Raw genomic sequence first — 24,225 nt, 5'->3', positions numbered from 1 at the left:
TACTTATGGAGGGTAAATGATTGGCTGAAAATAAGCCACGAAGTGGCTTATTCAGCCAATCATTTTCCCGTAATAAGTAAAAATAATGTAATCATTTTCTATCGGATAAATTTTATATCCGAGAGGCCTCAATGATCATGTATAAATAGTTTATTAATAGTCTAACAAAGTATAATCTTATCACCTAGTTTCTTTCTTTCATTAATTAGCTTATAGAATTGATAATGTATATAAATATAATTTTATTGCGTGTATAAATAATAATGAAATAAATGTCATATAAAATACTATCGGATAACTATAAAATTTTGCTTTACATGATCCTATGGAATATCGGATATATATATATATATCGTAATGATTGAGAGATTATGGTAGATAAAAATATTTGAAAATGTTCTTTACTATATTAAACAATTTTAAACATATTTCTTTTTTAAACGATTTGTACTTGTAAAAACAAATAAATTTAACAAATTAATCTACCTAAAAAAAAAAACTATTTAATATATTTATCTAATTTAAACGTTTTTTTTGAAAATTTTCTCAATCCTCTATCATCCCCATCATTAACGCGCTTCTTTAAGTCTTTATTAACTTGATCTTTTTGAAAGTCTTGACTCAAAACCGCGTTCAAGGTGTTAAATTCATTAATTTTTTTCTCTAATAAATTTTCCCTATTTGCTTCTCATTCTTTTCGTGAAAGACCCCACTCAGCTAATTGCTCATCTGAAATTGGTAGCGTTTCTTTGCTATCGACTTCTTTGACAGCTTTATGATTCGGTTTTATTATCCGAGCCTTCTAGCTCCATACCGAGTTTGCCATTTTTTCTTCTTATGAAAATTTGCTAATACTACAATTTACCATTGATCTGAAGAAATGTACATCTTTCTTTTATATCTGCAAGTCCTAATTCGGCTGTAAACCATCTACAAAATAATTCCTCTTTTTTGTATTTTATCTCATAAGATTGCGTGACGTTCCTGTAAGTTGATAGAGGATTCTGGTCCAACAAAAAGATTTGATAAAATAGAAGAAATGAATGGGTTAAATTATCAAAATGAATCAAATGAAATAAAAATATATTTAAAAAATTATTCGAAAAAGTTACATTATTAATAATACAAGTGCGAGAAGGTTATTTACAGGTAAAGTTTATCAATTTAAAAATCTTCCTGAACCAAAAAATGCAACTGAAGGTCGGTATAATTATATTTTTATGTTTCACAATAAATGATATCCTAATACGTAACTAACTAACATTCTAAACGTATGTTTTGAAATTTATTATAGATTTTTTATAATAACAATTTTTTATTTTGTTTAAATGTAGACGGATTTTAAATTATTTAAAATAATATATTATATTTTTAGCAATATTTTAGGATTATTTCAATCACTAAGAATAGAGTACTTATTTCTTCATGTAAACATTAAAAATAGTCTTAGGATAATTTTTTTTAAATAATTTTGTTGTCAAATCAAATAGTTTATGCATTACTGTTTTTATGTCTAAACTATTTGATGTATTTTTAGTATAATAAAAAATGTTAGTAATTCGCATAATTGAATTATAACGACTATTACAGCTTTTATTGATACTGCAAATTCTAAAATATCTTACTAATTATTTATTTATTTTGAAAGAATTATCAAACAGTAACACACAAAAATCGAACAAACGAATTTGAGTAAAAAAAATCATATCGGGTCATGTATAACAATACTCAAACCAAAGACAGGTGGATGTTGAATGATTGGCTGTCAATTGTTGCTACTGCGTGGCACATGACTCGAATACAGTTATCATCGAAAATATTTTCGTTTGAAGATTTGGGACATAAATTTCTACTTAAGATAAATATTACGTTATTATTAACTTAATGATTAAAAATAAAGATAAACCAATTGATATTATACGTATAACGTGTATTTTTTAAAATAAATTGATTATAAGTCGGTACGAATTCGTTTCTGACTTTTGAGAAATCTTTTCCAAATATCCCGTGACGAAACACAGTATTTTCGACGTAGATCCACAAAAATTCTACGTAGATTCACGTAGGATATATGGGAATGTATGGAATTCCACATATTTCTGAATTAATCCATATGGAATTATGTGGACATGATGTATTATCTATATAATTAAATATTGGCTATTTATATTACATATTTTAGAAATTCAAAGATCAATGTATTAAGGTTTGATCATGCCAAATAATTATCAATTTATCCTCTTATAAATCAAAGCTAAGTTGCATATTATATATACAAATATAAGTATATAAAAATTTTTAAACGAATAATGATTATCCTCTTGTTATTCTGTTAAATAAAAAATAAAAATATCATATCTGATATAGAAAATAGTAATATACTAATATTTACCTTTTGTCCTTTCGTTACATTCAGGTAAATCTTTAAAAGACTGACAAAATTCCCAACTAAAGTTCTTAAAAAGAATTTAATTGATAATTATTTATGTGTAATGGAATTTATCTGTTCATTATTTTCATTTTGGCAATCATATATTCTTACATTTTACCAGAAAGATTACAAAATTACAAATATCAAGTCTCCTTTTTCGATCTGCATCCAACATTGTAGGAGTTCCTGGTTATTTTTGGTCCTATTTCATAATTATGTTTATTAATAAATGGTGGTTGTCCAGATGAAATTTCCCACATTAAGTATGCCAATACTATAAATATCGGATACAAAAGAAATTCCTTTTCCAGAAATAACTTCAGTGAAATATAAGGAAGTTCTCCATACATTCTTACTAAATTTAATGATTTATCAGCTGGTCCATAAAATCCAAAATCACTTAGTATACGAACAACTAATATATCATTAACAATTTATTTCTAGAATACAAATCTCTATGAATTGCATTTTCTTCCGGACGACATTTTTCAAGGAGGTTAAATCATGATAACTCATCATGATCCAATGATCATAGAAAGATGAATCAAAGCTCATTGGAATCGTCATTAAGAGAAATTGAATGGTGGTATTTCACGTCTCTAACGAAAATTTATTGGCATTTTATTTAGAGACTTTGAGAATAACTTATCTATCGATTCTAGACATGATTTCACCGCCATTCGATACGTCTCATTACGGCGACTTAAATGGGCTTTGATTCATCTTTCTATGATGAGTTAATATCCTGATTTAACCTCCTTGAAAAAGTGCTGTCCGGATACTTTGGCAGATGCCCTATAAAAAATTTTCAGAAAAATGATCACGTGTCTGAGTTTATTCGGAATGAAAACTAGAAAAATGATCATTTATCGGAGTTTTTTCCGGAATTTTTTTTATAGGGATGTGTATATAATCCTAAACTCCTAAAGTCCCTTAAAAATATGGGCATCTGACGCAAATCGTCATACTATCATTAGAAGATAATAAAATTTCATTATTGATTATGTGAATTTTACTAGGAAAATATTGGAGGGCGATCTTAACCTGTACCCGGTTAATTAACCTGGACCGGGTCTAGGTTAAGTTTCCTCAATATTAAAATGAATTGTTTACCTTTTAACGATGCATTAACCTTATTAAAAAGTTAAATTTTATAACTAGTATAATTAAAAGTTAAAGAATCTATTGAATGCATAACATTTTAATTAAAAAGTTTATATTATTTGACTTTTTAAGTTTGCTAAGTTTGCTGCAATGAATTTGTTGAAAATATGTCAATTATCGAAAATAAAATGTAATTTGATCTTTTTTATCCTTTTAAACAGTTCTCATGAAAATCATCCGTTAATTCCATTAATTCAAATTTATGGTATATCGATTAAATTTTTTTATCTTAGTTCCACAAAATTTTAAATGGCTTGTATCACATTAAAACCTTGTTTGAAAACCGGTATTTTTTTTTTTTATATAATTGTGATTTTCGGGAAATTATTACCGTAAAGTTTCTCTTCCATTATCGACAAAAAAATGGATTTTCCAAAATATAATGGAAATGCTCATCCAGATGAATGGATAAAAGACCTTCAAAATTACTTAGAATATTATAGACCAATTAAGGATTCTCTTTCTGAATACACTCGTGCGAAGTTTGCTTTATCATTGGTGGATTCTAATATCTTACTTCCAACTGAAATTGATAGTATTGTTAAAGTTCGTAATGCACTTAAAGAGGATATTTCTTTTACATTATTTAAAAATACAAATAAAAGAAAATTACAATCATTAAAATATATCCCTGAAAGTAGAGGTGGAGATACTTCAAAATTTATTTCAAATTTCCTCAAATTATGTTATAATGCTGAAATTAATGATATAGAAGAACAAAAGAATTATCTTTGTAAATCACTTCCAATGAATGAATATTTTTCAAACGAATTTTATACTAAAATGAAAAATGTAAATTCGTTAAACGAATTAATTAAAAAATTTGAAGATATTGCTGTTGAAGAGTCAAATTTAATTAAAAATTATTCTATTGTAGCCTTAAAACATGTTGGTACGGGAAAATATTTAAGTTCAACTGAAAATTTTTATTATACAACTGGAAGCAAATTTCAATTGGTATTATAATTTTTATGTATACGAATATTTAGTTATATTTTACAGAACTAACAAATAATAAATTGTTCCTTAGATTTTTGCAGGGAGTCCAGTACCTGATTCAAATTCTTTATGGAAAATTAAATTTGGTAAAGAATTAGCTACTTACAACAATACTTCGATAAGGTTACAACACGTTAAATCTAGTAATAAATTTCTTGGAATATACTATAGCATTTATGACGGTTGTTATTATAAATCTCCTTCAACTAACCACACAGAAGGTAATAAATTAAAAATTTGTTTTATATTGCTTCTTAAATCGCAGTAATATATTTATGTTTATTATTTAGTGAGTTGTAATAGTACTAGTCATATCAGTAACCATCAACAATATTGGAATGAAAATTGGAAATTTAATGATAGTAAATTAGAGAATCGCCAAGGATATTTAAAATCAAATGATATTATCAATCTTAGTATTAAGAAATCGTATGTTAGTAATAATTTAGAATTTCTACGTAGTCATGATATTCAATTTACTATTGGAAACGATACATTTCAAGAAGTTGTTTGTCATAATGAAAGATTGGGAGGAAATGATGAAGTAAGTAAATTTAATTTTTATACTTTATTTTTATTAAAATTTATAATATTTTAACTTTTATTTCTTTTTTTAGTGGTGTATTGAACTTATTAAACAACATATTTGGACCATAGATACTTAACACGATTAAATAATTTGATTTTTAATAGTTTCATATTTAAATTCTTCAACTTTAATAAATTATACTAAATTTTGAAAAGAATTAAAATTTATTGATTGTAATTTATATTTAAAATAAAATAGATCAAGTTATATTCATACAAGGATTATCTCATGTGAGGTACGTAAATAACATATGATTTGAGGTTTATAATCACAATTAAACAATTTCACGCTTATATTTTATAGGATTATAAAAACCGCTTACCAAAATGCTCACAAAATGATCATAGAAATGTTGAAATAGTGGCTTCGTTAGCTTGCGAAGAGTCCTGACCTTGAAATTATTAGTATCGTCGAAAATGATGGTTCATACTAGTCATATCGGACATGCTTCAATTGCTTCATCAACATTATTTCAAAAAAAAACCCATGAAAAGATATTCTTCTGAAATATTATTTAACAGTTTGCCCTAGAATTGCAGCAGAATGGGAAAAGAATTTAGATTTTGTATAACGAAATTTGAAGTAAATTTATTTTTGTGATTATGATATTGTTAAGTTATTAAAATAAAAATAATGAACGTAATTATTTTTAATTATTCAATTTTATAAAATACGATTATGGCGCGGAAATGGAAAAAAATTTACTGAATTTGTCAAGTAAAAAATTGAAAATTGGTAGTATTTTTTAGCTGTTAACTGTAAATTTATACGCCAACATTTGTTAATCTATAATCCTATATAAGGGCCAGGTGGCGAAAATTTTTTTTACTACGCAGAGACTTTTTATATGAGTAGTACGCATAATTGACACCTGATATTGAAAATCCTGCAAAAATACGCAAATAAAATTTCAGACATTAAGTTATTAATTATTTTATCATGGCTTCTATATCATTTATAAAACCAAATACTAATGTGAAAAAATAGAATTTATTCTAATTTACCATTTTTTCAATAATATTTTTCTATAATTTCACTTTTTAACCTTTAGAAATTTCTTTCAATTAATACTAAATATTACAATGCGGTTAACGTACAATAAATATATAAGATTATCCAAATTTAGGCCAAAAATACGCAAACTAATTTTTACATATAAAAATTTTGATAAAAAATACGCAATCTTGATGACCTAACTATGGATGAAAATTTTTTAGATTGTACGCAAATCAAAACTTTGTCTAATTTCACTATGATGGCGACGCATCTGTGTACCCTACCCCTGTATATATTTCTGGGTCCTAAATAACCTTAAAAAATACGGACGTAGTAATCGTCACCTGAGGATTACATTAAACCTTGTTTGAAAACCGGTATTTTTTTTATATTATTGTGATTTTCGGGAGAAATTATTACCGAAAAGTTTCTCTCCCATTATTGATAAAAAATGGATTTTCCAAAATATAATGGAAATGTTCATCCAGATGAATGGATAAAAGACTTTCAAAATTATTTAGAATATTTTAAAATTAGACAAACTCGTTGGGAAGATTGTGTGAAAGTTGCCTTATCATTGGTCGATTCTAATATCTCACTTCCAACTGGAATTGATAGTATTGAGAAACTTCGTAATGCACTTAAAGAAGATATTTCTTTTACAATATTTAAAAATACAAATAAAAGAAAATTACAATCATTAAAATATATTCCTGAAAGTAAAGGTGGTGATACTTCAAAATTTATTTCATATTTTCTCAAATTATGTTATAATGCTGAAATTATTGATATAGAAGAACAAAAGAATTATCTTTATAAATCACTTCCAATGAATAATTATTTTTCGAATGAATTTTATAATAAAACGAAAAATGCGAATTCAATTAATGAATTAATTAGAGAGTTCGAAGACATTGTTTTTGAAGAATCAAATTTAATTAAAAATGAATCTATCGTAGCATTAAAGCATGTTGCTACAGGAAAATATTTAAGTTCAGATGAAAATTTACGTTATACAACTGGAAGCAAATTTCAATTGGTATTATGATTTTTTATGTAACCGAATATTTAGTTAGTTATATTTTACAGAGCTAACATATATTTAATATATTGTTTCTTAGGTTTTTGTAGGAAGTCCAGTACCTGATCCAAATTCTTTATGGAAAATTAAATTTGATAAAGAATTAGCTACTTATAACAATACTTCGATAAAGTTACAACACGTCAAATCTAGTAATAAATTTCTTGGAATATACTATGGCGCTTATGAAAGATATTATGATTATTATAAATCTCCTTCAACTAACCACACAGAAGGTAATAAATTAAAATAAATATTTTATTTTATTAAACCTAAAGTAATATTTATGCTTATTATTTTAGTGAGTTGTAACAATCTTAACCATGCATATTGGTATGAGAATTGGAAATTTAATGATAGTAAATTAGAGAATCGCCAAGGATATTTAAAATCAAATGATATTAGTAATATCAGTATTGAGAAATCGTGTGGTGATAATAAAGTAGAATTTCTACGTAGTCATGATATTCAATTTACTATTGGAAACGATACATTTCAAGAAGTTGTTTGTCATGATGAAAGATTAGGAGGAAATGATGAAGTGAGTAGAAATATTTATTTTTTTATCATTCAAGATTTTAAAATTAATCCTCATCTTTTTTTTAGTGGTGTATTGAACTTATTAAACAACATATTTGGACGATAGATACTTTGCACGATTAAATAATTTTTATTATTAATTTATTTGTAATAAAATTTTACTCTAAATATTTTAATTTCGTTATAAGTTCTTATTTAATTTCTCTCATTTTTTTTTTGAAATTTTACAATGATAAATTTATTCACTTCTTTTGACATCATTAATAATTACAGTACATAGGTGATATCCATTAAACAATCATGATGCGACTTAGTCTTGAGATATGTCCTTCCAACGAAATATTCCAGAATAAGTTTAGCTTTGTATTTCTTGCACAAGTGAATAACCGGTAGTTTTGATCTCATTATGATCGTAAGAGTACGCGAAAAGTTAAGGAAGACTTGTGCTTTAGATAATTGATGTACCATATTTATAACTTCACATACTAATAAAAATTTATCGATATTAGTAATTCGTACTCAGAAAAAATACTAACTTTATTATACGCAGAATTATTAAATATAATAAATAATTTTTTTTTTGAAAAAAATATCTTTTACATAAGGTAAAATATAAATGTCTTAATTTATTCGAACAAAAGCTCTAGCACTATTTGTTTAAATCTTGGGCGTTCAGCTTAGCTTTTAAATTATTTGAGGGTCGAGTCATCAATAAACTGACCAAGGAACCATGCTTAAATTGCTTATTTTATTATGATACAATTTGTAGTGAAATTATTCTATTCCTCATAAATTCCAAAACTAATTTAATTATCTGTGTTTTCCTTCTTATTAAGTAAAAAAAAAATTCGGGTCCATACCCAATCTACAAAATGTCGTCTCGATCAGTTTTAGCAATAATAACTTTAATAATACTAACCGATCCTAAGAAATATGTAAAACAAAAATAACGAGTAGCAGGTAACAACTTGGGAGCATTTACTTAGAAGTAATTGTGTTATCTTGAAACAGTGAAACATTGTAAAATGCCCACCTAACAGTAAATTGACTCTTAATTTGATAAAGCAGCTCTGAGATGCTGCATGTTCTTTCTTGTAGGCTCTCTGGCTCGCAACACTTATCGTAAACCTAAGAGATTTACAACTAGTTTTGGAAAAGAAAATTACCTCTAAAATCCAAGGTGACATAAAGAATATCGTTGTGACAGTAACAAAGAAATTACAATGTATTTTATGCAATTACACCTACTACTTATATCCATATTTTTTCTTGCATCATGATGGATTTGCGTTTGAATTAGCGTTAGTATTTTTGCTTACTATAGCAGAATCAAAGGTAGACTCAACACAATTGTTAATTGAATAAACTCTTGCCTTTATAAAAGAAATATCATTAAGAAATATAATTAGGGAACATAGTTAGATAGAATTACATTAAATTATTTTACTTGCATATAAATGTTCACTTATCATCGACGAACATATAAATCATTCAGAACAAATTGCATGTTTTTCGTTGAATTTTTTCTCTATACTAACCAAATTAGATGTGATTATAAATTTAATATGGTAATTAAATAAACGTTTTGATATAATTACGAATTATAGTATATAAAAAATAAAAAAGCTCGTTAAAACTGTTGGCTGTGGCCAAAACATATTAATATGGTTACCTTCACAAATAAGAACGGCAGCCAAGCATTAAGTTTAAGTACTTTCTACTGATTAGTAGTCGGACGTAATAATCAAATTAAATGAAAAAAATGTGACCATGTTGTGGACAACATTATTACGTCACGTCGTTACGCCCTTGATCGATAACTTTTCACGTATAAATAAAATTAAAAAGTACTTCCACTTACAAATTATTCTTTTCTCGTCTCTATACAACTTCTTCTCGAGCACTGTGGTGTCTAGTAAAAAAAAATGCAGCCGCTTTTATTTTCATAGCACAATAACCCGGTTTGTAGCTTTCTGGAAGAGTGTGGTAAAACCTTCTCTTATAAAATTTTCAGAATTCCGATCGAGAATGACTCAGCAATTAAGAACTAGATACTGTCGGAGAATACTCATTTAGCTTACTTGAAATCACGGAGGAAAGAAAATTTATATGGAAAGTTGATTTAGTTATTTCACTTATCTGTGCTGACTGGCCCCATCACCAACTCTACTCTGTCAAATGCTCCTTGACAGATGTTCATTGACAGTGCGTTTCTGTTGGTGAGCAGGCAACCAGTTCTTTTAGGCAAGCTAGATATATATTTTTCCATTAATGGTTCTAAATATTTTATAAAGATAAGCAATAAATCATTTTGGAAATTGCATAAAATGTTTAAAAGAAATTCAAATTTCATTCTTTATAAAAATGGTTCTAAAATGGGATTGAAATATATTAAATATTCACCAGATGAATGGATAAATGATATACTGAAATATTACAGACTTATACAAATTATACTTTCTTTGGGAGATATAACATTATTATTATCTCACTTCAGTTCCTTCAAGTGAAGTTAATAGCTTGAGAGAATAATGTAGTGAAGATTTATTACTGATATTTAAAATATAGATAAAAGAAATTACGATAATTAAAATAAATTTCTGAAGTAAGTGAAAGGTGTACTTTAAATTATGTTACAATGCTGAAAATTATAAACCATTCCGATGGATAATTATTTATCAAATGGAATTTATACAAAATGAAAATGTGGATTCAATTAATTAAATAATTTGAAGATATTGTTTACTAATGAATCGAATTTGATAAAAATGAATCTATAGTACTAGCTATAAAGTAAATAAATATCTTTAAGTTCATTGAAAATTGTCAATTGGCATATTTTTCGTATCGTTATTACAATTAAAATAATTTCTTTAAATAATTTAATGAGTATTTGATACAACTCTTTACGGAAATTAAGTTTATCTAGCGCTTTACAGTGAAATTTCTTAACAACATATTAAATTCAGTAAATTTCTTTTTGTAAATATGATTTTTATTGTGATGCCGACTTTGTTTTTATTATAGAATAATGTTAAATACAAAAATTTTTAAATAAGAAATTTCTTGTAATAAATTATTTATGTATGATTTCCAAGTAGCAAAAACACAACATTACCTTTTAATTTAAGTAATTACATAAAAACTATCACTATTTAATTTTGACATTATTAATACTATCTGTAGAAATTAATACATTTGCGAAAATTAAAAATTGAATAATTAAAATAATAATTATAGATGAGAAATTAAATAAAAATTAATTTTTAATTTATAGTTATAAAGTGAACAAATCGTTAATATTTGTTGTCGACTTAGTCAAGTCTTTTAAAGATTTGTTGTCGTCTAATCACCAACGTTGAGGTGCAGCAACATTAATCAGGAGGAGAAGGGAACTGAAAGGGAAAGAGGAAAGGAGTAAGAATAAGTGAAGATATCTTTAGTTTATTAATTTCATCTGATGAGTTACTTATCAAAGAATTATTTAACCATGTTCAAGATTATTTGATCGAAAAATAAAAGAAGACCTAAAAAAAAGAAAAGAGAAGAGAGGCAGACCTATAAGCTAAGGTATTGGGGAAATACTTATATTATTTATGTTATATACTCACAACAAAACCACATTAAGATTATATGTGTTACATGTCAAGAGTAATATTTTTTGCATAAGTAATTATTCATATGACTGATATGAGTAATATATTTAACCATATCAAATTAGTAAGTGATTTATTTGCCATCGAATTTCTACAGCTACATTAGATTCCTTACATTTTATTAAAATACATTACTCAGATCTTAGTGATTTAACAAGTTAAACCTATTTCGTTTTTTGCTTTAATTATAATTCTGCCAAAATTAAATCGGCATCACTAACATTTAACTTATAATATAAGGCTGAATTTTATAATTTCATGATGAGAATTATAAATAAAATTTTACCAAAAATTTTAATGTCGTATATCGTATAGCACTGCCTAAAATACCCGGGTCTAAATCAATTTAACCGATTTAAAAAATTAAATAATACTCGTGAGTATTTTATAAAATGCTGAGTATATTAGGTGAGAGGGGATATTATATTGAGGTTATATTTTAAGAGATAATTAGTCCGGAGCGAAGCGAAGGACTATATACTATTTGTGTCGGTTTCACAAATATCCCGTTGTCCGCCCGCTCACTGTATGAGTCGATGGCCATCCATTCGTATTGGTTCTTTCGGTTACATCATGTGATAAAAATAGAACAAAAATTGTTTATTTGATATTTTTTTTTTATATATGATCTGTCTTTTTTCTTTTTTTTTTGCAAATAAAAAAATTTTTTTAGCTTTAAATTTAATATAAAAATCATTTATCATATGCAGACCGGTATGAGGACTGGTCTATATTATTTTTATTCGAATTACCTGTGTTTAATTAAGTTTAATTAAGGTTAATAATTTCGCTTTTCGCTCCGGATTCCCAACGGTTACCGTTCCCTAGTATAGATATGTATTGTGTATGATAAAATTTATTACATTGGTAACCAGTAAATACAGCACCATACATTCGTACAATATCCATAAAATATCGGTTAACCAAAAATGATTACTAATGATAAAATTCCCGGTCTATATCAATTTATCTTTATTTAAAAAATTGAATTGTACCCGGGTTTTAATCAAAAAAAAAAAGTTACGCTGAGAGGGTGACTTCTAGTCAGTGCTATACGGTAAGTAATGTTATTAATATCGAATATTATTAGAGGTTTGCCCTTTTAACGGTTCACGTAGCCTAGCGCCTTAACCATTTAACGACTGAACTCAATGAATAGTACTTCGGTATATCGATATATCGAATAACCAATTCTAGGTCAATATCGCCCAAAAAATTTAATATTCACGAATTAACTTTTTTAAGTTAGCTTCGTTCATTAATTTTTATGGTTCGTGTCACTATAAGTTGGGGAATCTTACCACACTACCCTGTCACAATATAAATAGTACTTTAAACGTGGTAGTACAGGTGACATATAATGCAGTAGTGACAAATAGAGATCAGGCTAGTAAAAAAAACTGTCCCTCATAGATGGAATAGATGGATGCATGCAACTTCTGAATTTGGTAAGATTATAATCTTGTTTGAGGATCGGTATTTTTTTGGCTAGTAGCTGCCTTAATATAAATTCTGAAATTCGGAAAATTATTACCGAAGTGCTTCTATCTATAGACCTGCACTTCTGCACCATTTTATAAAAAAAAAAGAAATGGACCTGCCAAAATATAATGGAAATATTCATCCAGATGAATGGGTTAACGATATTCAAAAATATTTGAAACTTAAAAATAATAATTATTCGATTAACGATTATTTGGAAATTGCTAAAACATTAGTAGATACTAATATATCACTTCCAACCGAAATCGATACTATTGAGAAACTTCGCAATGCACTTAAAGAAGATATTTCTTTTACAGTTTTTAAGAGTACAAATAAAAGAAAATTACAATTATTAAAATATATTCCTGAAAGTAAAGGTGGTGATACTTCAAAATTTATTTCAAATTTTCTCAAATTATGTTATAACGCTGAAATTAATGATATAGAAGAACAAAGGAATTATTTGTATAAGTCACTTCCAATGAATAATTATTTTTCGAGCGAATTTTATAAAAAAATGAAAGATGTAAATTCAGTTAATGAATTAATTAAAGAATTTGAAGATATTATTGTTAAAGAATCGAATTTGATTAAAGATGAATCTATTGTAGCTTTAAAGCATATTGCTACAGGAAAATATTTAAGTTCATTTGAAAATTTACATTATAGGACTGGAAGCAAATTTCAATTGGTATTATGATTTATTATATATATGAATATTTAGTTATATTTTACAGAATTAACATCATATAATGTTCCTTAGATTTTTGCAGGAAGTCCAGCAGTACCTGATCCAAATTCTTTATGGAAAATTAAATTTGGTAAAGAATTAGCTACTTACAACAATACTTCGATAAAGTTACAACACATCAAATCTAGTAATAAATTTCTTGGAATATACTATGGCGGTTATAAAGGTTATTATGGTTACTATAAATCTCCTTCAAATAACTACACAGAAGGTAATAAATTAAATTTTATTTTATGTTACTTTTTAAATCGCAGTAATATATTTATATTTATTATTTAGTGAGTTGTAATAGTACTAATCATATCAGTAATTCTAGTAAATATTGGAATGATAATTGGAAATTTAATGATAGTAAATTAGAAAGTCGCCAAGGATATTTAAAATCAAATGATATTATTAATATTAGCGTTAAGAAATTGTACGATGATAGAGGTGATTATACTCCAAATGGACCAGTCGAATTTTTACGTAGTCATGATATTAAATTTACTATTGGAAACGATACTTTTCAAGAAGTTGTTTGTCATAATGAAAGATTAGGAGGAAATGATGAAGTGAGTAGAAATATTTATTTAACTTCATCTTTTGTCATTTAAGATTTAAAAATTAATCCTCATCTCTTCTTAGTGGTGTATTGAGCTTATTAAACAACATATTTGGACCATAGATACTAAATAATTTTGATTATTAACTCATTTGTTAGTTATTTGTTAGTTTCGTATTCAAGTTCTTCAGTCAACTTTAATAAATTATGCTTAACTTTGAAAAGAATTAAAATTTATTCAATTGTTTGGATTGTAATTTATATTTATAAATAAAATAAATTAAGTTATATTCATACAAAGATTATCTCATGTGCCGTGAACAACATATTCTTTGAGGTCTATAATCACAATAATATATCTTATAGAATTATAAAAACCACTTACCAAAAGGCTCACTAAAACCCATAAAAGTGTTTGACTTCGTACCCTGCGAAGGGACCTGACATATCAGACATACCTTATCAACTTCTATATCAAAATACCCATGAAAAGATATTCATCCGAAATATTATTTATGTGCCTTAGAATTCTTAGAATTGCAGCAGAATGGAAAAAGAATTTAGATTTTGTATAACAAAAAATTTGAAGGAAATTTATTTTTGTGATTAGATTATGAAATATTTTAATTATGCCTATTTCAGGAATCCGATTATGGCGCAACAGTTCAAAAAAAAATTTGCTGAATTCAACAAGCGAAAATTGAAAATCGGTATTATTTTTTTTAGCTGTTAAACATTCAGAGTTTAAATTACTTTACTTGACATGAATTTTGTCGAACCTGTATAAGATCTTTAGAAGAAGCAAATATTAACAAAAAAAAAATATGAATTCAGAATTTTAAAGAATAAATCTGCTATAAAACGTTTGAATCACCTTTAATTATTTATTATCCATAAGAACAAGTTGGTTCGCAATACATTTTGTATTACGAGATGAACCCTATTTATCGTTAATTAAATATTTCAAAATCCAAATTTAAGAATTTTAAGAGTTTTCTTTTAAATGATTATTTTACTTAAATAATAATAAATAGGATTTTATTTAAAAATCGTGTATATTGTATAATTTGTATTACCGTTGATAGGATAACCACTGAACTAACTGAGAATTATTAATGGATAATAGTTATATTTATATAATAGATCATGTGACATATTCGCGTTAGTAATCTATAATTCTAAAAATTCAAAACATTCAGGTTCATAGAATCATAGTATTGTGAACATCACTATCACTTTAAAAATACAGTACAAATCGTCACCTACTATCATCAGAAATAGTAAATTAAATTTTAAATCTAAGGTAATAATATACTATGGTTATTGGATGAGGTAAAAATATCAGTCACACCTTAGGGGTGACTGGTATGTTACCCCTCCATTCAATGATTGTTTTTATTATTTTAGTTGCAATATGCTAGAAATCGTTCTTATCGGAATGAAAGTAATTTAATCATAACAATAAATTAGAAATCATCAAGAATATTTAAAGTCAAATTATCTTAGCATTAATAAAAAAATTGTTAATAAGGTTTATCTTCAAATAGTCAAATCAATTTTATTTAGTCATGACGTTAAATTTATTTAATGGAAAAATACTTTTCAAGAAATTGTTTGTTATAATGAAATAATAGGAGAAATTAAATTTATTTGACCTCATTTCTTATCGCTTAAGAATTAAGATTAGTAATTCTTTTTTTTTTTACCATAGATACTTTAAATCAACTAATTCGTTGCTCTATCATTTTTCTAGTTTATTCCGAAGAAACTCAGACACGTGATCAAAATTTTTTATAGGGTTGGTTATTTGTATTATTTTTCGGATTACATCCCATTATGGTCATTTATATATCCCACATACAGTATATCTAGTATTGATAATTTTGAACAATTTTATGTCCATTTAAAATATCTTCCTTTTTAAATTTAGGGTTACGGTCTCTTGCTGTTGTTGGTTCGTCATGACGGGCCGGTTACGCCTAATGGTCCCTTGAGGAATAAAAGGCGGGACGACTCGTTACTTTGTAACGCTAACGGGTTAGGTAGTTACTTCTAGATGTAGTATAGTCTATCTTTTAATTAGTATAGCGTCTGCTTGTTTTGTATCTCCTCAGTACTCGTCTATATAATAAAAATAAAAATAAAATAAAATTTTTCAGATTACAATATTTGCGGAAATACCTTTTTGTCTTCATGAAGTGTAAAGAGACGGCGAAAAACTCAACATTCTAATTAAAAATTTTTCTTTATTGCTAGATGGCCGGAGCTCAAACGACTGGTCACGTGTTATTTTCATTTCTGACAAATGACTCATTTAAAAATTACATCATGATGTTTCAATAAAATTGTAATTCCGGCCGGCATCATAAATTTGGCCTGAATTAATTTTAAATGACTCAAACCTAGAGATGTGCCATGCGCATTATGTGTTGCTATTATGCATTGCGCATAATGCGCATTATGCGCATGATAAATTTTGTAATAAATTATAAGTTGTAATTCTGGTAAACTTTACACCCTAACTCCGGCCAAAATTATAAATTAACAAAAATGGAATTTATAATAAATTTGTATTACATTAGATCTTTCACAAAAAAAAATTTTTTTCTTCGTTCAATCAGTTCAAAAATGCCTCCAACTAGCCCTATTTGGGCTCACTTTAATAAACTTGGACATGTGGCTGGTTTTCGGCAAGCCCGTGCACAATGCAAATACTGTAATCATGAACTAAATGCTGCTGCTAACAAATGTATTGCACATTTAAAAACCTGTTCAAGTGCAAGTATAACAGTTCTCCAAGGATTTTTTGGGCCAGATTTTAAACTTAGTGCAAAACAACGTATTAATTCCCATTTACCAACAGAGCAAAATAATATTGTTACTATTAAGAAACAACCGCAAAAATCAATAAATAATTTTGTTGACAAAATAACTTCAGCAGAACAAAATGAAGCTGAACTATTATTTGCACAAGCAGTTTACCGATGTGGATTATTCTTATCATTATCTGAACTAGAACCAATTAAAATTCTTTTTCAAAAACTTCGTCCTTGTTTTAAATTGCCCTCACGAAAAGCTTTATCAACAACATTACTTGACACGGTATATGAGGATACAAAAGATGAAATAAATAATTTGATTAAATCAACTGATTATATTTGTTTGATTTCTGATGGATGGTAGGTGATATATTTTTTTTAACTATTATTTATATATTCATTATAAATATCTTGTATAAATATTTTTAGGTCAAATATGTTGCAAGAACATTGGACAAATTATTTAATTACCACGCCAAGACCAGTATTTTTCTCTGCTCATCAAACTGGTGAAATCAAACAAACAGGAGAAAATATTGCAGCCGACATTGATAAAGTTATATCACAGATTGATCATTCCAAACTTTCAGCAATTATTACTGATAACGCATCTTCAATGAAGAAAGCATGGAAACTTTTGGCTATTAAATATCCAAACATAGTTTTCCTTGGCTGTGTAGCTCATTCCTTAAATCTTCTAATTGGTGATATTATGAAACTCCCTTGGGCGGATAGTACTATAAAAAATGGAAAGAAAATCGTTAAATATTTCAAATCACATCAAATTCCAGCTGCAGTTCTGAAACGATATCAAAGATCCAGTTATGATAAGCAAATTTCACTTAAATTACCTGTAAAAACACGTTGGGGATCATCAGCTATTTGCCTTAATTCACTTCAAGTAAATCAGCTTGCTATTGAATTAACGGTAACAGAATTATCACGTAATCAAACTGTTAGAATTGATGATGATATGAGAAGTATTGTATTAAATGATGGGTTTTGGAAAGATGTTGATAATTTACTCAAAGTTCTCAACGAACTTGTTATTGGAATTTCTATGTTTGAATCGGATACACCTTTTTTATCTAAAGTATTAGATTGGTATTACAATCAATTAGAATCATCAGGTAAAATATCATTTTTTTCTTTGGTAAATATAATCTAAATTATTACTAATCAAATTTAATTTCTCAAGTTTATGTTTTTGATATAAACGGAAATAATACGAGTATTAAAAATATTATCAAAAAAAGGTGGGAAAGTATTTACCACCCTGTTATGGAAGTTGCGCATCTGCTTGATCCATCATTCCATGGTTGCCATCTTACTTCTAATTCAATGGATAGAATTTCGCAGTTTATCCAAAAATATTATTCGGATAATGCAGTAATTATTTGGACACAAATCTTGAATTATAGGAGAAAAACTGGAGTTTTTGCGAATAAACTTGCTTGGGAAACTTCTGATAATGTTGATCCTATAACTTGGTGGAGTGGAAATTTTAGTGATTCTGCACCTGAACTTACTCAAGTAGCAAAAAAGGTTTTATCTATTCCAACATCATCTGCTGCGTCTGAAAGAAATTGGTCAGCATTTGCATACATTCATGATAAAAAACGAAACCGGTTGAGAGCTGATCGTGTCTTTAAATTAGTGTATATTTATAGCAATTATAGATTACAAATGCCACGAGAAACGCCAGAATGGAAAGGGTTTACAAACGGGTTTGATAAAAATACTTCGTTAGACGGGGGAGTTGTAGATGACGAAATTCAAAGTTCAGGCGAAAATGAAGAAAGTGATTATGATGATGTAAATAGTAGTAGTGAAAACGAAGAGAGTTTTAATGATAATGAAGCTGATGACTCTGATGTATCTTGTTAATAATTCAGTAAAATAAATAATAAAAAATTTTATTTTTTTGTAAAGAAATCGTATTTTTTTTTTCTGTATAACAGTACTATGTGTATCATGTGCATGATGCGCATGATGCGCATCATGCGCATCATGCGCGTGATAAAATGAAATTTCCGCATTTTGCCCATCCCTACTCAAACCTGACATTATTCGAACGTCATTCAGGGTCATTTGCCATGGACTTTATGGAGATATGGAGATCAAAATCAATTTTGGTCTAGTAGATGTTACGTAATTGTGATGTACATTTTCTGAATTTGGTAAGTGGCGATGCCAAAACGATATAACTTGAACTTCGGGGAAAATTAAAGCCGGTAGACTCTCCACTTTCACACTGTTGTAAAAAAAATATGGATTTTCCTAAATATGATGGAAATATTCATCCAGATGAATGGATACACGATATTCAGAAATATAATTACATGTGGTACAAAAATTGTGGAGGGTTTTTAGAAACTGCTATATCATTAGTAGATCCCATTATCAAACTCCCTGATGATATTTGTGATATTGAAGAACTTCGTAGTTTATTAAAAGAAAATATTACTTTTACAGTATTTAAGAATACAAACAAAAAAAAATTACAATCATTGAAATATATTCCTGAAAATAGAGGTGGTGATACTTCAAAATTTATTTCAAATTTTCTCAAATTATGTTATAATGCTGAAATTAATGATATAGAAGAACAAAAGAATTATCTTTACAAATCACTTCCGATGAATAATTACTTTTCGAGCGAATTTTATAAAAAAACGAAAAATGTAAATTCAGTTAATGAATTAATTAAAGAATTTGAAGAGATTACTGTTACAGAATCGAATTTGATTAAAGATGAATCTATTATAGCTTTAAAGCATATTGCTACAGGAAAATATTTAAGTTCAACTGAAAATTTACATTATACAACTGGAAGCAAATTTCAATTGGTATTATGATTTTTTATATATCCGAATATTTAGTTATATTTTACGGAACTAATATCATATAATGTTCCTTAGATTTTTGCAGGAAGCCCAGTACCTGATCCAAATTCTTTATGGAAAATTGAATTTGGTAAAGAATTAGCTACTTACAACAATACTTTTATAAAGTTACAACACGTCAAATCTAGTAATAAATTTCTTGGAATATATTATTATGATTATTTTAGATCTCCATCAAATAACCATACTGAAGGTAACAAATTAAAATACGTTTGCTCATTTTGTTTATTAAACCTAAAGTAATGTTTATACTTATTTTTTTAGTGAGTTGTAATGATATAAATTATGTTAGTAACCGTAATTATTGGGTCGAGAATTGGAAATTTAATCATGGTAAATTGGAAAATCATCAAGGATATTTAGAATCAAATGATATTATTAACCTTAGTATTGAGAAATACTATAATAATAATAAAGTTGAATTTTTACGTAGTCATGATATTCAATTTACTATTGGGAATGATACCTTTCAAGAAGTTGTTTGTCATAATGAAAGATTAGGAGGAAATGATGAAGTGAGTAGATTTATTTTATTTAACCTCATTTTTTATCATTTACTGAGATTTATCAATTAATCCTCATCTTTTTTTTAGTGGTGCATTGAGCTTATTAAACAACATGTTTGGACTATAGACGATTAAATAATTTTGATTATTAATTCATTTATTAGTTATTTGTTAGTTTCATATTCAAGTTCTTCAACTCCTATAAATTATGCTAAACTTAAAATTTATTCAATTGGTTGGATAGTAATTTGTATTTAAAAATAAATCAAGTTATATTCATACAAAGATTATTTAATGTGAGGTAAATACTAACATATGATTTGAGTTTATAATCACAATAAAACAATTTCACGCTTATATTTTACAGAATTATAAAACCACTTACCAAAAAGCTGGTCTTGAGAATTATTAGTGTAAACGAAAATGATGGTTAATAGTTATCAGACATAGTACCTCATCAAACATCTATATCAAAATATCCATGAAAAGATATTCTGAAATATATTTAATAGTGTGCCTTAGAATTGCAACAGAATCATGGTAAAAGAGTTTAGATTTTGTATAAGGCGACACAGCATTAAAAAATTGACTCTCATAATCGCCGACCTAGAAAAAATTTGTTAATATTAATAATTAGCAGGTTATTTAAAGAAAAAAAAAAGTTAAAAATTTTTTTAAAATTTGGGACTACCATTTTTACCTTACAAATATACAAAATTTTTAAATAAAAATAACCGCCGACTTCAAAATTTTAAATCCATGAAACGAGAACCAATTGTTTAACATTGTGTCGCCTAATGAAAAAAATTTGATGGAAATTTATTTTTATGATTATAGCATCCCTATAAAAAATTTTATCCGTTATTTCTGTAAACATTCACGGAAAATGTAAATGATTCGATAAATTCCGTGATATAAGGTTATTAATTCCGTAGATATAGTAAGCCTTTTACGGAAAAAAAGACGGAATATAAAAAACAGATCGACTTTTTTTACAGGGTATGGGTTAGAGAAATAATGAACTTGAATTATTTTAATTATGCCAACTTCAGAAATTCAGAAATACGATTATGACGCAACAGTTCAAAAAAAATTTGCTGAATTTAATAAGCGTAAAATTGAAAATCGGTATTATTTTTTTTTTAGCTGTTCAATATAAATTTATACACTACATTTGTTAATTTTTATATTCCAAAAAATTCAAACCATTCAGATTCATAGTATTGTGAACATAACTTTAAAAAATAGTACGATTGACATCTGACGCAAATCGTCGATATATCTATTTACTATCATTAGAAAATAATAAATTAAAAATTTATTCTGATTATTAAATCTAAGGTAATAATATACTATTGGATGAGGTAAAAATATCGGTCACCACCTCTACGGAGTGACTGATATATTACTCCCATCCGATAATTGTTTTTATTATTTTAGTTGCAATATGCTAGACATCGTATGAAAGTAATTTAATCATAATAATAAATTAGAAATCATCAAAGTCGAATTATATTAGCATTGAAAAGGGAATGGCCAGAAATGACGTCATTTCTGGCCATTTCCTAATATAAAGGTTTATCTCCAAGTAGTCAAATTAATTTTACTAATGGAAATAATACATTTCAAGAAATTGTTTGTCATAAATGAAGTAACAGGTTCTCATCTCTTATCACTTAAGAATTAAAATTAATAATTCTTTTTTTTGACTGTATACTTTATAAGGCAACTAATTAGTTGGTTGTTTATTAATTATTATTTTTCAGATTACAATAATACACTTTTTTTCTTCATGATGTGTGTAAAGAGACGGCGAAAACTTAACACTTTAATTAAAAAATTTTTCTTTATTGCTATCAAAGTTACTTTATGGCGATCAAAATCAATTTTGGTCTAGTAGAGATTGGATGTTATGTAATTGTGATAATACATTTTCTGAATTTGGTAAGTGGCGATGCCAAATAATAAAACTTGAACTTCGGGGAAAATTAAAGCCGGTAGACTCTCTCCACTTTCACGCTATTGTAAAAAAAAATATGGATATTCCAAAATATAATGGAAATATTCATCCAGATGAATGGATACATGATATTCAGAAATATAATTACATGTGGGGAAAAAATTATGGAGGGTTTTTAAATACTGCTATATCATTAGTAGATCCCACTATCAAACTCTCAACTGAAATTCGTGATATTGAAGAACTTTGTAATGCATTAAAAGAAAATATTTCTTTTACAGTTTTTAAAAATACAAATAAAAGAAAATTACAGTCATTAAAGTATATTCCTGAAAGTAGAGGCGGTGATACTTCAAAATTTATTTCAAATTTTCTCAAATTATGTTATAACGCTGAAATTAATGATATAGAAGAACAAAAAAATTATCTTTATAAATCACTTCCAATGAATAATTATTTTTCGAGCGAATTTTATAAAAAAATGAAAGATGTAAATTCAGTTAATGAATTAATTAAAGAATTCGAAGATATTATTGTTAAAGAATCGAATTTGATTAAAGATGAATCTATTGTAGCTTTAAAACATATTGCCACAGGAAAATATTTAAGTTCAGCTGAAAATTTATGTTATACAACTGGAAACAAATTTCAATTGGTATTATGATTTTTCGTATATACGAATATTTAGTTATATTTTACAGAACTAACATATGATATATTGTTCCTTAGGTTTTTGCAGGAAGCCTAGTACCTGATCCAAATTCTTTATGGAAAATTAAATTTGGTAAAAAATTAGCTACTTACAACAATACTTCGATAAAGTTACAACACATCAAATCAAATAATAAATTTCTTGGAATTTATGGCTGCTGCAAATCTCCATCAACTTATCACACAGAAGGTAATAAATTAAAATTTGTTTTATATTGCTTCTTAAATCGCAGTAATATATTTAATTTATTATTTAGTGAGTTGTAATAGTACTAGTAATATCATTAATGTTGGCTATATTAGTAACTATTGGGATGAAAATTGGAAATTTAATAATAGTAAATTAGAAAATCATCAAGGATATTTAAAATCAAATGATATTATTAATCTTAGTATTGAGAACAGTTTTTATAATAACAAAGTTGAATTTTTACGTAGTCATGATATTCAATTTACTATTGGAAACGATACTTTTCAAGAAATTGTTTGTCATAATGAAAGATTAGGAGGAAATGATGAAGTGAGTAGATTTATGTTATTTAACCTCATTTTTTATCATTTACTAAGATTTATCAATTAATCCTCATTTTTTTTTTAGTGGTGTATTGAGCTTATTAAACAACATATTTGGACTATAGACGATTAAATAATTTTGATTATTAATCATTTGTTAGTTTCATATTCAAGTTCTTCAACTTCAATAAATTATGCTAAACTTAAAATTTACTCAATTGGTTGGATAGTAATTTGAATTAAAAATAAATCAAGTTATATTCATACAAAGATTATTTAATGCGAGGTAAATACTAACATATGATTTGAGTTTATAATCACAATAAAACAATTTCACGCTTATATTTTACAGAATTATAAAACCACTTACCAAAAAGCTCACTATGACCCATAAAATTGTTGAATAGTGACTTCGTTAGCCTGCGTAGAGTCCTGGTCTTGAGAATTATTAGTGTAAACGAAAATGATGGTTAATAGTTATCAGACATAGTACCTCATCAAACATCTATATCAAAATACCCGTGAAAAGATATTCTGAAATATATTTAATAGTGTGCCTTGGAATTGCAACAGA

At 26.7% G+C, this 24,225-nt stretch overlaps 5 protein-coding genes across 5 annotated transcripts; all 5 read left to right on the top strand.

Annotated features, from left to right (window-relative positions):
* Window positions 1-3,958: 3,958 nt before the first annotated feature.
* Window positions 3,959-5,259, top strand: OCT59_013675 (uncharacterized protein; the record flags this gene model as incomplete). The annotated part of the gene is made up of 4 exons (XM_066141664.1): window positions 3,959-4,552; window positions 4,626-4,815; window positions 4,885-5,138; window positions 5,212-5,259. 4 exons carry the CDS (start codon window positions 3,959-3,961, stop codon window positions 5,257-5,259), a joined length of 1,086 nt encoding a protein of 361 aa, XP_066001780.1.
* Window positions 5,260-6,630: 1,371 nt separating this feature from the next.
* OCT59_013674 (uncharacterized protein) lies at window positions 6,631-7,923 on the top strand (the record flags this gene model as incomplete). The annotated part of the gene is made up of 4 exons (XM_066141663.1): window positions 6,631-7,218; window positions 7,301-7,496; window positions 7,563-7,801; window positions 7,867-7,923. The coding sequence occupies 4 exons, from the start codon at window positions 6,631-6,633 to the stop codon at window positions 7,921-7,923; spliced, it is 1,080 nt and encodes a 359-aa protein (XP_066001779.1).
* A 5,120-nt stretch (window positions 7,924-13,043) lies between these two features.
* On the top strand, window positions 13,044-14,463 carry OCT59_013673 (uncharacterized protein). Its single transcript, XM_025314657.2, has 4 exons — window positions 13,044-13,632; window positions 13,705-13,903; window positions 13,972-14,246; window positions 14,320-14,463. The coding sequence occupies exons 1-4, from the start codon at window positions 13,048-13,050 to the stop codon at window positions 14,368-14,370; spliced, it is 1,110 nt and encodes a 369-aa protein (XP_025184658.2). The 5' UTR covers window positions 13,044-13,047; the 3' UTR covers window positions 14,371-14,463.
* A 4,862-nt stretch (window positions 14,464-19,325) lies between these two features.
* Window positions 19,326-20,602, top strand: OCT59_013672 (uncharacterized protein; the record flags this gene model as incomplete). The annotated part of the gene is made up of 4 exons (XM_025314658.2): window positions 19,326-19,904; window positions 19,977-20,154; window positions 20,226-20,476; window positions 20,555-20,602. 4 exons carry the CDS (start codon window positions 19,326-19,328, stop codon window positions 20,600-20,602), a joined length of 1,056 nt encoding a protein of 351 aa, XP_025184659.1.
* Window positions 20,603-22,503: 1,901 nt separating this feature from the next.
* On the top strand, window positions 22,504-23,784 carry OCT59_013671 (uncharacterized protein; the record flags this gene model as incomplete). Its single annotated transcript, XM_066141661.1, has 4 exons — window positions 22,504-23,082; window positions 23,157-23,328; window positions 23,396-23,658; window positions 23,737-23,784. The coding sequence occupies 4 exons, from the start codon at window positions 22,504-22,506 to the stop codon at window positions 23,782-23,784; spliced, it is 1,062 nt and encodes a 353-aa protein (XP_066001778.1).
* Between the last annotated feature and the right edge of the window lie 441 nt (window positions 23,785-24,225).

The sequence above is a fragment of the Rhizophagus irregularis genome, chromosome 21 (assembly GCF_026210795.1).
Source record: "Rhizophagus irregularis chromosome 21, complete sequence".
NCBI classification, from domain to species: Eukaryota; Fungi; Glomeromycota; class Glomeromycetes; order Glomerales; family Glomeraceae; genus Rhizophagus; species Rhizophagus irregularis.
This window is presented reverse-complemented; position numbering and strand designations above follow the sequence as displayed.